Source organism: Sinocyclocheilus rhinocerous, unplaced genomic scaffold (assembly GCF_001515625.1).
Source record: "Sinocyclocheilus rhinocerous isolate Xijiao unplaced genomic scaffold, SAMN03320098_v1.1 scaffold2046, whole genome shotgun sequence".
NCBI lineage: Eukaryota > Metazoa > Chordata > Actinopteri > Cypriniformes > Cyprinidae > Sinocyclocheilus > Sinocyclocheilus rhinocerous.
The window spans coordinates 793866-807316 of NW_015639535.1; the positions used below are offsets into that span (position 1 = coordinate 793866).

Sequence of the window (13451 nt, forward strand, 5' to 3'; positions counted from 1 at the left end):
AAAATTTTCAAAAAGAACTAATACACACACTGAAAACATTTCAATAACTTTTATATTTGAAAATCAACAAACAACAAACACAATTAGCAGCTGTATGCACTTTTTTTTTAGCATAAACATTAAATTAACATTAACATGAAGCCCTAATAATAATAATAAATAAAATAAAAAATATATATATATATATAATGTGTATATATACACACACACACAAACACACACATTTAAAGAAACAAAATAAGTTGTTGGTTCAGGTGACTATACTACTGGAATACTTGGTTCTGTTCTGCTGCATTTCCTTCCTTATAATGACTGTTGTCAATAGCAACGCATTATAACACAGCACACATCCATGTCTCTTGTATCACCGCGGAGGCGCTGACGCGCTCTCTCTCGTTTCATTCAAATGCGGCTTGCCGTTTTGAGTCTCAGTTTTTGATTGTATTGAAAATGAAATCAGAGGAATTTAGTATTAATACTACTATAATTTTGCTCTAGTGATCATATTGTCCTGACTACTGTTTTGTACACTGTTCATAACGGGTAAGATTTTAAAACATTAATCTCAATTCATTATTTCATGTACTCTGTTTTTTATATTTCTGATTTGGCATTTAAAACTCTTGGTGAGCATAAACATAAACTCTAAAATCAGCTCTAAAGTGTTGAAGGTTTTCTTGGCCGACGGCTTTGTTGCAGTGCTATTTTATGAATTAATATGAATTTAGAGAGCAGATTTGTTATGAAAACAGTAACTTATACAACTCTATGCAAGGCTGTCTACAGCGATGATAAACCGAGGTCTGATTAGCAAAGACTTTTCAGACATCTATGTACTGCTGCAAGCATGCAGGAGAAAAGCCCTCTTAAAGTTTCAATAATTCAGTTCAGAGCTTATAAATCTAAACTCTGTAACTTCCAAGCATCACATACCATGAAACCCCATCATTTAGTTTTTTGGGGGGGGGGTTTTAGCATTCACAATAAATGAAAAAGTAAAACAACAAAATCCTGCAGATAATGCAATGCATCTGGTGAGTTTGTTTTTCCGAACAGAAAAAGCCTCTTTTTTTTTTTTTTTTGGCATTTTTTACTCAATATTTTACATTTCACCAACCAGTGTACAAAAAGAGCCGATGTGAGCAAGACATTGTTCAGTTACCGAAATGACTGGCATCATTGTTTTACTTTAATATCAACTCTGGATCAAAATACCGAGGTTGAATATCTAAGTTCAAATATCACACTGTCTCCAAGCTCTTGAGAATGCCCGAACCTCTATTTATACATATTTATAGGTTATCTTTTAGCAAAACAATGATGAGCCAGTTCTGAATTGTTTTTAGCCTTTGTGTATTATACACAGACAATCATTCTTTGCAGTATCTCTTCTTCTTAAATTCTTCCTTGTGGACATTTTCCATTAAGGCCACCTGCATTCCATAAGATATTTAAATAACTAGACGCCTCAAGACTTACAAGCATTATGGCTTATCAAAGTCCGTAACAAGAAGTGTAACCCAATTTTTTTAATCGATTTCTTCTTCCAGACCCAAACCACCACCACCTGATGGTGTGAAATCCAACCCCTCCAAGCGGCACAGAGACCGGCTGAACGGCGAATTGGACAAGCTGACCAACCTTCTACCCTTCTCAGAAGATGTCCGTGCACGGTTGGACAAACTGTCGGTGCTTCGACTCAGTGTTGGTTACCTGAAGGTCAAGAGCTTCTTCAGTGGTGAGATCACAACTTATTTTTAGAGTTTCGGTTTTCATCTCGGTGATAACTTTTGCTGTTTTGTGCATTTACAACATGGTCAGTTTTTCTTTTTCAGCCTTTGTCAAGTTCATATTTTTATATATTTTTGGGCCAGTGTTATTTATGGTATTACTGCATTAACTAACTCTAAGCAAGGAAGAGAGGACAGGAAATGATGTGGAGAAGGGGGAACAGGATCAGGAGATGTCACAAGTGGGATTGAAACTCGTGTTGCCACGTGCAAGTATCCCAGCTGAGTTAGAGTAACTGCTAAACTCACAGTCAGAGTGCTAAACGGTCGCTGATTAATCATTGCTTCCCAGTAAATTTGAGTTAAATTGATTAATTTCTCAAGTCGCTGTCGTCGTGATCGTTTAAGTTCTTTCTACCAGAATGAAGGAACAGGGGAAGTGGCTTCAGTTACGCTGCCACATATCACCCTTGATTAAATGACTGATGCTTTTGAAAATGCTTCTCAGAATTATGATTCAGTCTCAGTCCTAATGGTGTTTTATCTTTATTCATTTATGTAGCATCTCAAGTAAAGTTCTACTGAATTTGTTTGCACAGTTTACCATAAGGTCCATATCACATGAATAATACGCTAGAAACTTGTGACCCCAGCTGACGTTTATTATCTCTAGAAAGTTGCAAGGGAGCTGAAAGATCACATGCTAGTCTGGTTTGGGGTCCTTAACTTACTTAACTTTCTTGACATCATAAATTAGGCTTGGTTTTTCTTTCATTTTACTCTCTGCTGGCTAAAAGGTTTCGTAAATAACCCACACAGACATTCATGAGTTCAAGGATCAGTTTCTCTGAGGGTTTCAGATCTTTAGCCAATAAATGCTTGTTTGTTTGTGTGTCTTTAAAAAAGGCTCAGAAAAACATGTCAACATGACCTTTCAAGGAGTGACGTAGGATCTTCTCATGGAATTAATCAAGTTTCTAAAAATTATATAGAGGGGAAACCTCTCAACGGAAGGTTAAATTAGCAGTTCCCAGAACAAAACCATCCATAATGCCTGTCTAAGAGATACTGGAGTTTTTATTTTCCATAGAAATTCATATGTAGTATTGTTGTGTTTGTCAGTGATGGATTCTGAATTGTAGTCAGGAATGTGAAGTGGTCTTGAAGACGAACCGTGTAAAATGTCTTTTAAATTGAGTTTTAAATTTGTCTTATTAGACTTAATTTGTCTTGTTTTGCAGTAAAAATTTAAAATGAAATATCTAGGGCTGCAACAACTAATCGATAAAATCGATTATTATCGATAATGAAAATAATCGACAACGATTCTCATTATCGATTAGTCGGGTCTGCCCAAGGTGCACGTCCAACTTCAGCCGGTCGCGTCAAATTACAGCACTGAATAGCGCATTATGGACAACTCTTTAGTAACAGTAGTTGACTACTGTAGTTGATTCTATGCTATGATATAATTATTGCTGTTATCTATGAAAAAAGGCAGAAAAAAAATAGTCAAGCACTTTATAGTGTTTTTTTTTCTCAGATACCCAATTACAGTCAAAAAGTACCTAAGCAATGCCAGCAAGAATGCAAGCTGTTATGGAAGGCATAGGAGGACATTCTTGTTAATATGTGAATAAATACTAGCCTACTTAGTTTGATATTTGCTCAATAAATGACAATAACATTTTTAGATTTAAACAATTTTTTGACAGATTCCTAAAATATTTGTGTTTTATCTTTATTATGATGTGTGTCTAATAAATTGTTAAGCACTATTTTCATAGCATTCAGTTGACACATTTGTTTAAAGGACATTGGGCAGAATGTGGAAGTGTTTTTTGTCCAAAAAGAAAGAAAGAAGAAGATCCGATTAATCGAAAAAATAATCGGCCAACTAATCGATTATCAAAATAATCGTTAGTTGCAGCCCTAGAAATATCAATGTCTTTCACTGATATTTAGAATTTTTAACTGAGAAAATAAGACAGTAGATTGAGAACAGGATATTCTCCAGAGGACAAAAAGCTGTTTTTCAGGTGTAGTCCGATTTGGTGAGATGTAGATATAAAGACTTCATAACAATTTACATGCTTAGCCACTTGTCAAATATAGATTTTGATTAGATTCGATTTGATTAGATTAGACTTCACATACACAGGATGAAAATAGCCCTGAGGACATGGGTTGCTGTCCTTTGTTATCATTTATAGATTATTATAATATGACAAGACTTGGGCCTTGCCCTCATGTACTTCTCCCACGTGTCTTTACATGACCTTTGCGTTAATATTTAACACAATATCTGGATATAGTATTATATTTTGCTACCATAATTACCGAAGGTGTTTTTTTTCTTGTGTAAATAATTACATAAATTTTCTTTTGTAAATAATGGACAAATAATGTCCATTGTTTAAAAAGACTTTTACACATTGACCTTTCGGACCCACTTTATATTAAGTGGCCTTAACAACTATGTACTTACATTTAAATTAATAATTTGGTACAATGCACTTATTGTGTACATACATGTTTTTACATTGTACTTATATTTTAAAAATACCTGCATGTAATTACATCTGTAATTAATTTCTGTAATTACATTTATAATTACACAGTTGACCCATCCCTTACACCTTAACCCACCCTTAAACCTACCCATACCAACAAACCTGTCCCTAACCTTACCCATATCCCACCTTAATAGCAGCAAAAGTGTTTTGCAATACAATATGAACACAATAAGTACATTGTACTTAATTTTTGATGTAAGTACATAGTAGTTAAGGCCACTTAATATAAAGTGGGGCCGACCTTTCTTCTCGTCTTTTCTCAGATTTTCTTTATCTTTAACTCTGTTATCTTGCTTTTTGAACATGATAGTGGCAGCAAGCATGTGTCTTTTCTTGAACTCCTTGCTGAGTAAGTGTGGCAGCTATGAAGAGTATGCAGAGAATTCCATTGTGAAAAGACAAAGGGCCTTATGGGAAATATTTTGGGAGTCATCTTGGCACCATCAGTGGGCAAGGAAGACAAACAGGCAAAGTTTGGGATAAAGAGTGCTGAATCAGACAACATGAAGTTCCTGGCACCGTCCTGGACTCCCCACCTTGTTCTGTCAGGCTGAGCCTGTCCGAGCAAACACACAGACAGACAATTGGCAGGGAACCTGTCCAGTCTGGATGGGCATTTGAGAGACTCACTAATAACCCAGTTTAGAGATGGGTAGAAATTATGTTTTTGCAGGACAGAAGGTCTTAGCCAGTGTCATCTCAAAGGTCTCTGACCTGTCATTATTTCACTGCCAGACTCAAACTTCCTTTTCCTCTTAGGAACTGTCCGTGCATTGTGTGGAAATTCATCAAGTCTTTCCCCTCTCCTCCACCACCCTTTTACATTTTTCGTTTGAAATTGGGCCTCCAAGCAAACAGACCACCAAAGGCTTGACAGAGCCCCAAATGTGCCAGCCTGCTGCCCCCAGCTAAGCTTCCTTTTATTGTTCTACTAAAATAGCAACAATTAGAAACAGGCATTTGGGGAGAGTAGAAGAGTGAGCGAGAACAAGACAGCACAGGAAAAGAGAGCTAAGCGTGAAGCAGACAGTCCAAAAGAAGACCGGTTATTTTTGACCTGCCCACAAGATTCACAGAGCACTTGTCGCCCTCGAAAGACTGAAAGACCAAAGAGATCATGTAAAACATATCTCTATGCATTTGTTTGTGTGCAACGTCGTTAGTAACCACATGTGTGAAGCAGAGAAATGAGGGCAACATGAGGCTCTACAAGCAGACGATGTTTGGTGTTGCTGCAGTGTATGCAGCATAAATAAACTGCGACAGACAGGAAACACAAGGTATTGTGGTAAGACATTGAGTCTGACACCTGAGTCATTTCACAGGTTCTTTTGAAAGAACGAGCAAGGAAGACGAGTGACAGACATGCTGACAGGAAAAAGGGGAGCATTGGGAGCATCTGGTAGACGTATCCAAACAGAGGTGCTAGACAAATGCCTATTTCCTTCATTGCCCCCACCCTATCTGTCTTTCCGGCATTGCTGTGTTGGTTTCAGCCTCACATCTATGTTGCTACTCTTTCAAAAGAATGTATATTGGACTGGGGACTGGGACATTTACTTCACTTTCTATAAATAATTGCTGTAATATCAGGAAATAACATCATCCTCAATAGTGAGGCTTGAATTGGCCCAATCCAAGCTATTTTCAATCCCTCCCCAACAGTATTAATTGGATCAAGGCTGCGAGTACAGTAACTCCTTTATTAGCTTGTCTATTTTCGTCACTAGCTATGAAACGCAGAGAGAGGCGTGCCCAGGGCTACGGATTCCTCTGTGTCTGGCTTCTAGCAGGTCAGACACTGTCTTTGCAGAGAATGGATCCTCTGTTGGTGTCCTCCCATCATCCAAGGCTGGAGATGGAAGGACCTAGAAGGTTGGACTGAGAAAAACCACAAGATTCGGTCCCACAGTGAGATGCACAAATGGGACATTGTGTGAACTGTGTTCCCAGTATGCACTGGGGCCAGGGCATCGTTGTGTATTGATGAGGGTCAGGTCTGGAGGAGTCGCTGCATAGAATGGTCCTTGTCTGAAGTGTAATGTGGTGTGTCATTGGTCTAGCTCGGCTTTGACCTTAGGGATGAATCGGTTGGCTTCAAAACTACTTTTGCGGCGCCCAGAGTATGATGGAAAGAGACACAGGCAGAAAGATTCCAGGAAAGAAAGGTTCATTGTTCCTTACTTTCTTGCTCTTCATCTTTGCCCTTTCAACATTTAAATAAGTTTCTATGCCTCTACCCTGTTCAAAGCTTTTAGCCTCCTCCTTGTTCTTGCTGCAAATTTCCATCGCGCTCTCTCTCCTTCTGTTTTTCTGAACTGCATTTTCTGCATCTTATCTTAGTAGAGATCGCCACGTTCCTGACGGTAAATAGATGGAAGATTGAGGGTGGTAGGGCTGAGGGAGGGAAGGGTTGGTGCTCAGAGCCCTGAGGCGTTCCGGCACGCTATGGGGGCACTGCAGGTAGTGGAGTCCTCCAGACCACTTGGGGTCGCTCTCATAAATTATGCTTTAAAAGCAGTAATAACTCACCTTATTCTTTTTCCCATACTCGTTGGTCTGATTTTGACCATTTTGGGTGGAACCTTTGGTGGCATTGTCTATCAGCTTTTCTTCTTCCTCTTCATTCCTTCGGATGAGACGTTAAACCGAGGTCTTGACTCTCTGTGGTCATTAAAAATCCAATGGCATTCTCGTAAAGAGTAGGGGTGTAACCCCGGTTCCTGGCCAAATTGCTGCCACTGGCCTCTGACCATCATGGCCTCCTAATAATCCCCATCCACTTGATTGGCTCTATCTCTCTCTCTCCTCTCCACTTGTAGCTGGTGTGTGGTGAGCGCACTGGCGCCGTTGTACTGTGGCTGCTGTCGCATTATCCAGTTGGATGCTGCACACTGGTGGTGGCTGAGGAGAGATCCCCCACATGATTGTAAAGCGCTTTGGGTGTACAGCAATACACAATAAAGTGCTATATAAATGCATCATTCATTCATTCATTCATATGTACAGTGTCTAGAACAGTGGTTCTCAAACCTGTCCTGGAGGACCCCTAGCCCTGCATATTTTGTATGTTTCCCTTATCTAACACACCTGATTCAACTCATCAGCCCGTTAGTAGAGACTGCAATACATGAATTGGGTCAGAGTTCAGAAGTGCTAATAAGTCAGACTTCTCCTTGATGTCAAGGCATTATCCAGTTGGATGCTGCACACTGGTGGTGGCTGAGGAGAGATCCCCCACATGATTGTAAAGCGCTTTGGGTGTACAGCAATACACAATAAAGTGCTATATAAATGCATCATTCATTCATTCATTCATTCATTCATATGTACAGTGTCTAGAACGGTGGTTCTCAAACCTGTCCTGGAGGACCCCTAGCCCTGCATATTTTGTATGTTTCCCTTATCTAACACACCTGATTCAACTCATCAGCCCGTTAGTAGAGACTGCAATACATGAATTGGGTCAGAGTTCAGAAGTGCTAATAAGTCAGACTTCTCCTTGATGTCAAGGCACTCTGTACCTCATTATTCCTCAACCCAAACTTGATTGGCCAATTAAGGGCTTTCTGTGGGATAAGAAGCAGCATCCTTTTGGTAATGGGGCAGTTTTTGGTTGATGTTGAACATGAACACCATCTTTTGCAACACCATGCTAGTTAGTATTTAAACTTGCATGAGGAAAGATGGTACTTACCCTGTTTTATCAGACAAACATCAAGAAATATCTAGTTTATTACAGGTTGAGGTCAGATTGTTGTTGCAGTAAAAATAAAGTGTTAACTCTTTCTTTAACCTTCAACTGCTTGAGTAGGTTCCTTGCGTTTTGTTTGAGGAATTTGAGGGGTTGTCAAAACTTTGGTTTCTGCTTTTCTTTCGTTCCTTGTTTATCACTTGTTTAGCAGCCAAGAAAATGGAACAAAAATGCTTCTACGTGTTTTCTAAACATCAGTATTCCCAAGTCCTGTCAACTCTAGTTGGACTTCCAGTGCTAACACCTGATTTAATTTTTTAAGGTTATGAAAGCAACATGCACTATTGTCCTGCTCAAGTTTTTGTTTTCCCTGCCCTTATTTGTGTTTGTTTTGGTGGGGGGTTTCTGTCTCCTATTGTCCTCGGTCAGAAGAGTTCACCTGCCCTTTCTTTTGTTGATGGGAGACAAGACAGATGGACTCGGAACATCAATATTTGTGCTGGCATGAGTCAGTGGAGACTAACACCAGAGGCTTCGGAAAGTAAGAACAGAGAGAGGAAAGACGAGGGCCTCTCTCACTCCCTTGTTTCAGCTGCACAATTTTCTGTTCTTCTTACCGCCGGATGACCTGACCTGCCACGTCTTTGAATGCGAGAGACAGCTTTGGTCGGCCTCTCTTTTTTGCCCTTTGATGTGAATGTTTAGTCATCAGTCTCGCCAGAGAACAACAGTCCCAGCAGGGGTCTCAATTCTGAGCTTATACATGCACAGGTTTACATTACGCCCTGTTACTTTGATGTACTAATTCAAGAGAAAAATGCATGTATCTTTGTTTTGCAGGACTACAGGCCTGATCTAACTTTGGCGATATATTCATCTTTGAAATGTATCCTACAAACCACATTAGAGAAGGACAAGATATAGTTGCATTATTTAAAAGTGTAGATTATATTTTATATTTCTGTATTGGGGTATATATATGTCACGATTCAAAACATAGCGTGATACTGTGTACTCAGATATGCAAGATAAATCAACCTAATACTCCAGTTTTCAAACTAGTGCTTTTCACACACATACACATCTCTTTGACATCACTATGTTCCTGAGACACTCATCTGAAATACCATGATAATAAGGCTCTTTGTAGCCATGTAGCCTAAGGTAATTCTCATTCAGGTGATGCTGTCTCTATTTATATCCTGGCACACGTAACCTCTGTTACCCAGTAGCAATCGTATGCAAACCAGGTCGCCCACTAATATGAAACCAACTTTTTCATCATTCAAATTTACAGCGTCTCTTTCTTGTGGCCCATTGTTTATATACCCATCTTTCTAAAGAATGCCTTGCAAGCATGGCAACTTTTTTCTTCGCTTTTTGTCTGTCTAGCAAGTCACAACCACATGTGGTTGAAACGCGCTGTTTTTACACCCACTTAAAAAAGGAGAAATAGTAAAGCTGCAGTGCTAATCCAAATGGGGCTCTCGCAGGCTCATAACATGAAAACAACAAATGCTGCAGTGTTCCCCCACACTTGAGGTGGCGATAGCATCAACAAGCATGCCTATCAGCAACACAAGACGGAGCTTTTAAGATCATCACAGTCAAAACACAGAGCTTGGCTACTCAAGTGGAAACAGGCCCAAGAATGATAAAGAGCCAGCATAACCTTCCTTTTGAGAGAGAAGGTTGGAAAGAAAGGTACCATAATGCCTTGGTAGTCATTGAAAATAAATGAATGTGTCAGTGATCAAGAACAAACAAAGGGAGGAAGAAAATAGTCTTCTGTTCTTAGGTTGTCTTTATACAAAATTTTCAGTAGCAGATACCAAACCATAAATTGTGATACCACAGAGTCTAATATGGGTTTGAATACATAAATGTAATATATTTTGGAATTTATTTAATCATTTTAAAATGTGTTTATATGTTTGTATTTATATACAATATTTGTATTTTAATTTATTCAAAAGTATTTCATAATTAATTATTTTTAATAAATGTTTTAATGTATCCAATAATTGTAACATTTATTTAAATATTAATTGAATTTTTTTTATAATTGTAATAATAATTAAAAATATTTTTTTATTAATAAAAAAAACATATACATTTTTTGATTAATTTATATACATTTTAAAAAATGAACCACTTAAATTGAAACATCTTTCAGTCAGACAAAACTTGTTTTATACTTTTTAATAAACTTTTTTATACTTTTTTAAAGTACTTTTTTTTAGAATTTGTGTGCTTCCTTTTTAAAGTTTTAACATCAATTTGGTATCAAAGTACAAGCATTTTTGATATCCCTATTCCGTGACATCTTTCAGAAGTGATTAATGTGCTAGCAGTGATGAGTAATCACGTAATTCCAGGTTGTAGCGCTCTTCAAACAGACTGTATCATGCAGACCCGGAGCAGTCATTTCAATCGTGTGGTATGTTGTGCACAGCCACAAACAGCTTGTTTTCTTCATAGTGTGCATGAGACTCAGGTATGAATCACTAGGCATGAGAGTCAGTGTGGATCTGCAACCAGATGTAAGCGCTTTGCTGGCTTGCGGCTACTCCTTGCCTCTTGCTGTGATTTTCTAGGGTTTTCCCACTAAAACACGATGCCACACAGCACATTTGGGCCTGCTCCAATAGATGTGAGCCAAGGTTAGTAGGGAAGTGGCTAGATTGAGGTGGGGTGGGGGGAAGAAAAATCATGAGTCATTTTCATGCTATCAGTCATTTTTGCTAAGTGAAATAGTAACGGATAGGAAATGGCAAAACCCAAAAATGCAAGGTGGTTAACCCTCAGTCTTATGAAAATTTACTGTAGTAGCCTTGCATAGTAACCATCTATCCGTTAAACACTGTTATTTGTTGTATGTTTTTTCTACATGTACCATATTGGCATATTTGAAGTAACTTGGAATGCCATATAAATAAAATGATACCCATTCATATGGTTATTATAAGTTACTTCATAATATTTCCAAGAATACAATGGATCTACCATGGCACATGCCCAAAATACAATGGCATTACCACTAGGGCTGCACGATTTGGAGAAAAGATCTAATTGGAATTTTTCTGATCAAAACTGCAATTTACTACTATTCATAAAAGAGCTACAGGTTTGTTGTGGTGGTTTTAACAGCACCAAAGAAATGCCAAGCATTATCAAAAACTATGCTACACTGTTATACTGTTTATTTAAAAACTCTTAAACATTGTGGCCATTTTTTTATAAAGTTGTCATGATGCAAACATCTGTCATTACAAATTAAGAAAATAACTACAGCATCTTAAAGTTAAATTAACAATTATATATAAAATCTTAAACTTTGAAGAACCCAAACACACTCAAAACAATTCTACATCAGTAAAACACTGACCATAACCTACATTAAGGTTGAAACTATAACAGCAAAAGTTTTTGCCATTTAACCCTCTGGGGTCTGAGGGTGTTTTGGGGCCCTGGAGAAGTTTTGGCATGCCCTGACATTTGTGTTTTTTTCAGTATCTTAAAATTTTTTTAATGGCTAAAGTCTGATAACGCTGTATTTAGCACAAACTTGGCTACAATAATTTGTGAGCAGCATGAAAGTACGTGTTTGTGTTTTTGAGAAAACAATGTTTATGCATGGTTAGTGAAAAACTATTTTTTTAAGTCACTGAAATAAGACCATAAAACACATACAGAACGTTTGTTCACAAGACTTTTGAGAATGTGGTAGACTAGAGTTTTTGCTACAAAATGATGTGAAAATTATCCTTTCGTTGTGAGACATGTAGACAATGAAATATCACATATTTCAAAAAGTTTCATTTGATTTCAAACATGTAGTCAGGAATTAGAAAAGTCTAACTAGAAAAATATGTACAAGTTATGTCACAATAACATCAACAACAGATGCAAGTAATCTTAGGCTACTCATCAGAGTGATATTCTCCACTGGATCTAGGTGGGCGTTTACATGCGCGAGCGTCTCACGTGGATGTTTAGAATCTGAATAGCGTGATCGGCTCGTGGGCGTGACCGCATTAGATGTTATGAGTTGAGACGGGAAAACTGGACATCACGTATGCTTCATACGGATTACTTTAACAGAGAATATTTGTTTTGGATGTGACTTAGTTAATTTAAAGGTAGACATTTCAGGCTTTCTATACATATATTTCTCATGTCTTTGAGGCAAGTATTCGCTGAGATTCAGATTGTTTTATTTACGTGTCTGTGAAGAGAGGTGACAGAGACCGAGACGGCGGAAAACGCACCCTGTTTATTTTATTTTTTTGTATAAATTTTTTTTTACAAAAACACATTGTTTTGTTGTTATTATGACTATACACAAATAAAAGTAGACCCTTTGCAGTTTCAAACGATACCTCATTCTTATCTGTACGATCAAAACTAACGTAGTATTTTAGTTCTTTTCGCGGTCATAAAGAAAATACGAGACAGACTGCACCAGTGTGTGCCACTTTATAACGCTTGAGCAATTGAAGTTTGCTTGGATGTCAGTCGCAGTGGTTAATGTGACGAAGTGTGTTCATCTGTGGGCCTTTTGGCCATGCATTCATAATAGATTTGTCTGTGATACTTCTGCAGGTGCTGATACAGGTTGGTTGTGTTGCCTCGCGAGGTCGACACAGACGTTCGGCAGATTTTACAAAGTACTTGCCTTTGAAGTACATTAGAACGTCGAAATCCAAAATAATTCCAAACATATGCGGTGCTTTTTCGTTTAGGTACCAAGTCGTCTGCAGGACTTTGCTCTTCTGCAGACACACTTTGTTGGGAAGTTGAAGTGTTAAAATGCCCCCTATTGGTTAAACTCTGCATCAAAGTAAAATGCACATGAAGCAAACTGTCAAAACTCTCAAAAATCTACTACGTAGATGCTTGTTACATATTTGATAGTCCTTCATCAAAATAATCGCAGCTCTTGTGATTTGAAAATCACACCCTTTCAAATCGCGATTTCGGTTTACAAACGATTAATCGTGCAGGCCTAATTACCACAGTACTTTCTTATAAAGCATCCTTTACATGCTTACAAAAAAGTACTATGGTACCACGGTAATACCATGATATTTTGGACATGTACTATCAAATTATAATTTATTGAATTTTTTGAAGTAACTTAGAATGCCATATAAATGAATATGATACCCATGAGTTTGGTTTTGACAAGGTACTCCATTGTTTTAAGATACTACATGACTTCCATGGTACATGCCCAAAATAATTTTTTTTTAATGTTACCACATTATGTCCTTGTGAAGGATCCCTTACTCAAAAACAAACAAAAAAATAAAAATAAAATAAAAAGCACTATGTTGCCACCGATAGCCTTGTGGGCAGCGCATTTAGACATACAGCCCCATTGCACTTCGGGCGTCGAATCCCAGCTCGTGGACCTTTCCTGAACACCCCCCCCCCCCCCCTCCGTTC

General features: G+C 38.0%; 1 protein-coding gene and 1 long non-coding RNA gene across 3 annotated transcripts in view; one reads left to right on the top strand and one right to left on the bottom strand.

Moving 5' to 3' along the window:
* Positions 1-10643, bottom strand: part of LOC107751480 (uncharacterized) — a 16011-nt gene extending 5368 nt beyond the window's left edge. The window contains exons 1-2 of the long non-coding RNA XR_001641250.1: positions 10632-10643; positions 7640-7644 (exon numbers count right to left, since the gene is read on the bottom strand). This is a non-coding gene — a long non-coding RNA (uncharacterized LOC107751480). The remainder of the gene's footprint in view (positions 1-7639; positions 7645-10631) is intronic.
* LOC107751478 (aryl hydrocarbon receptor-like) overlaps positions 1-13451 on the top strand; it is a 68198-nt gene that overhangs the window by 8220 nt on the left and 46527 nt on the right. For both annotated transcript variants that reach the window (XM_016567218.1, XM_016567219.1), the window contains exon 2: positions 1551-1738. In XM_016567218.1, coding sequence (XP_016422704.1) covers positions 1551-1738 — 188 coding nt within the window. The remainder of the gene's footprint in view (positions 1-1550; positions 1739-13451) is intronic.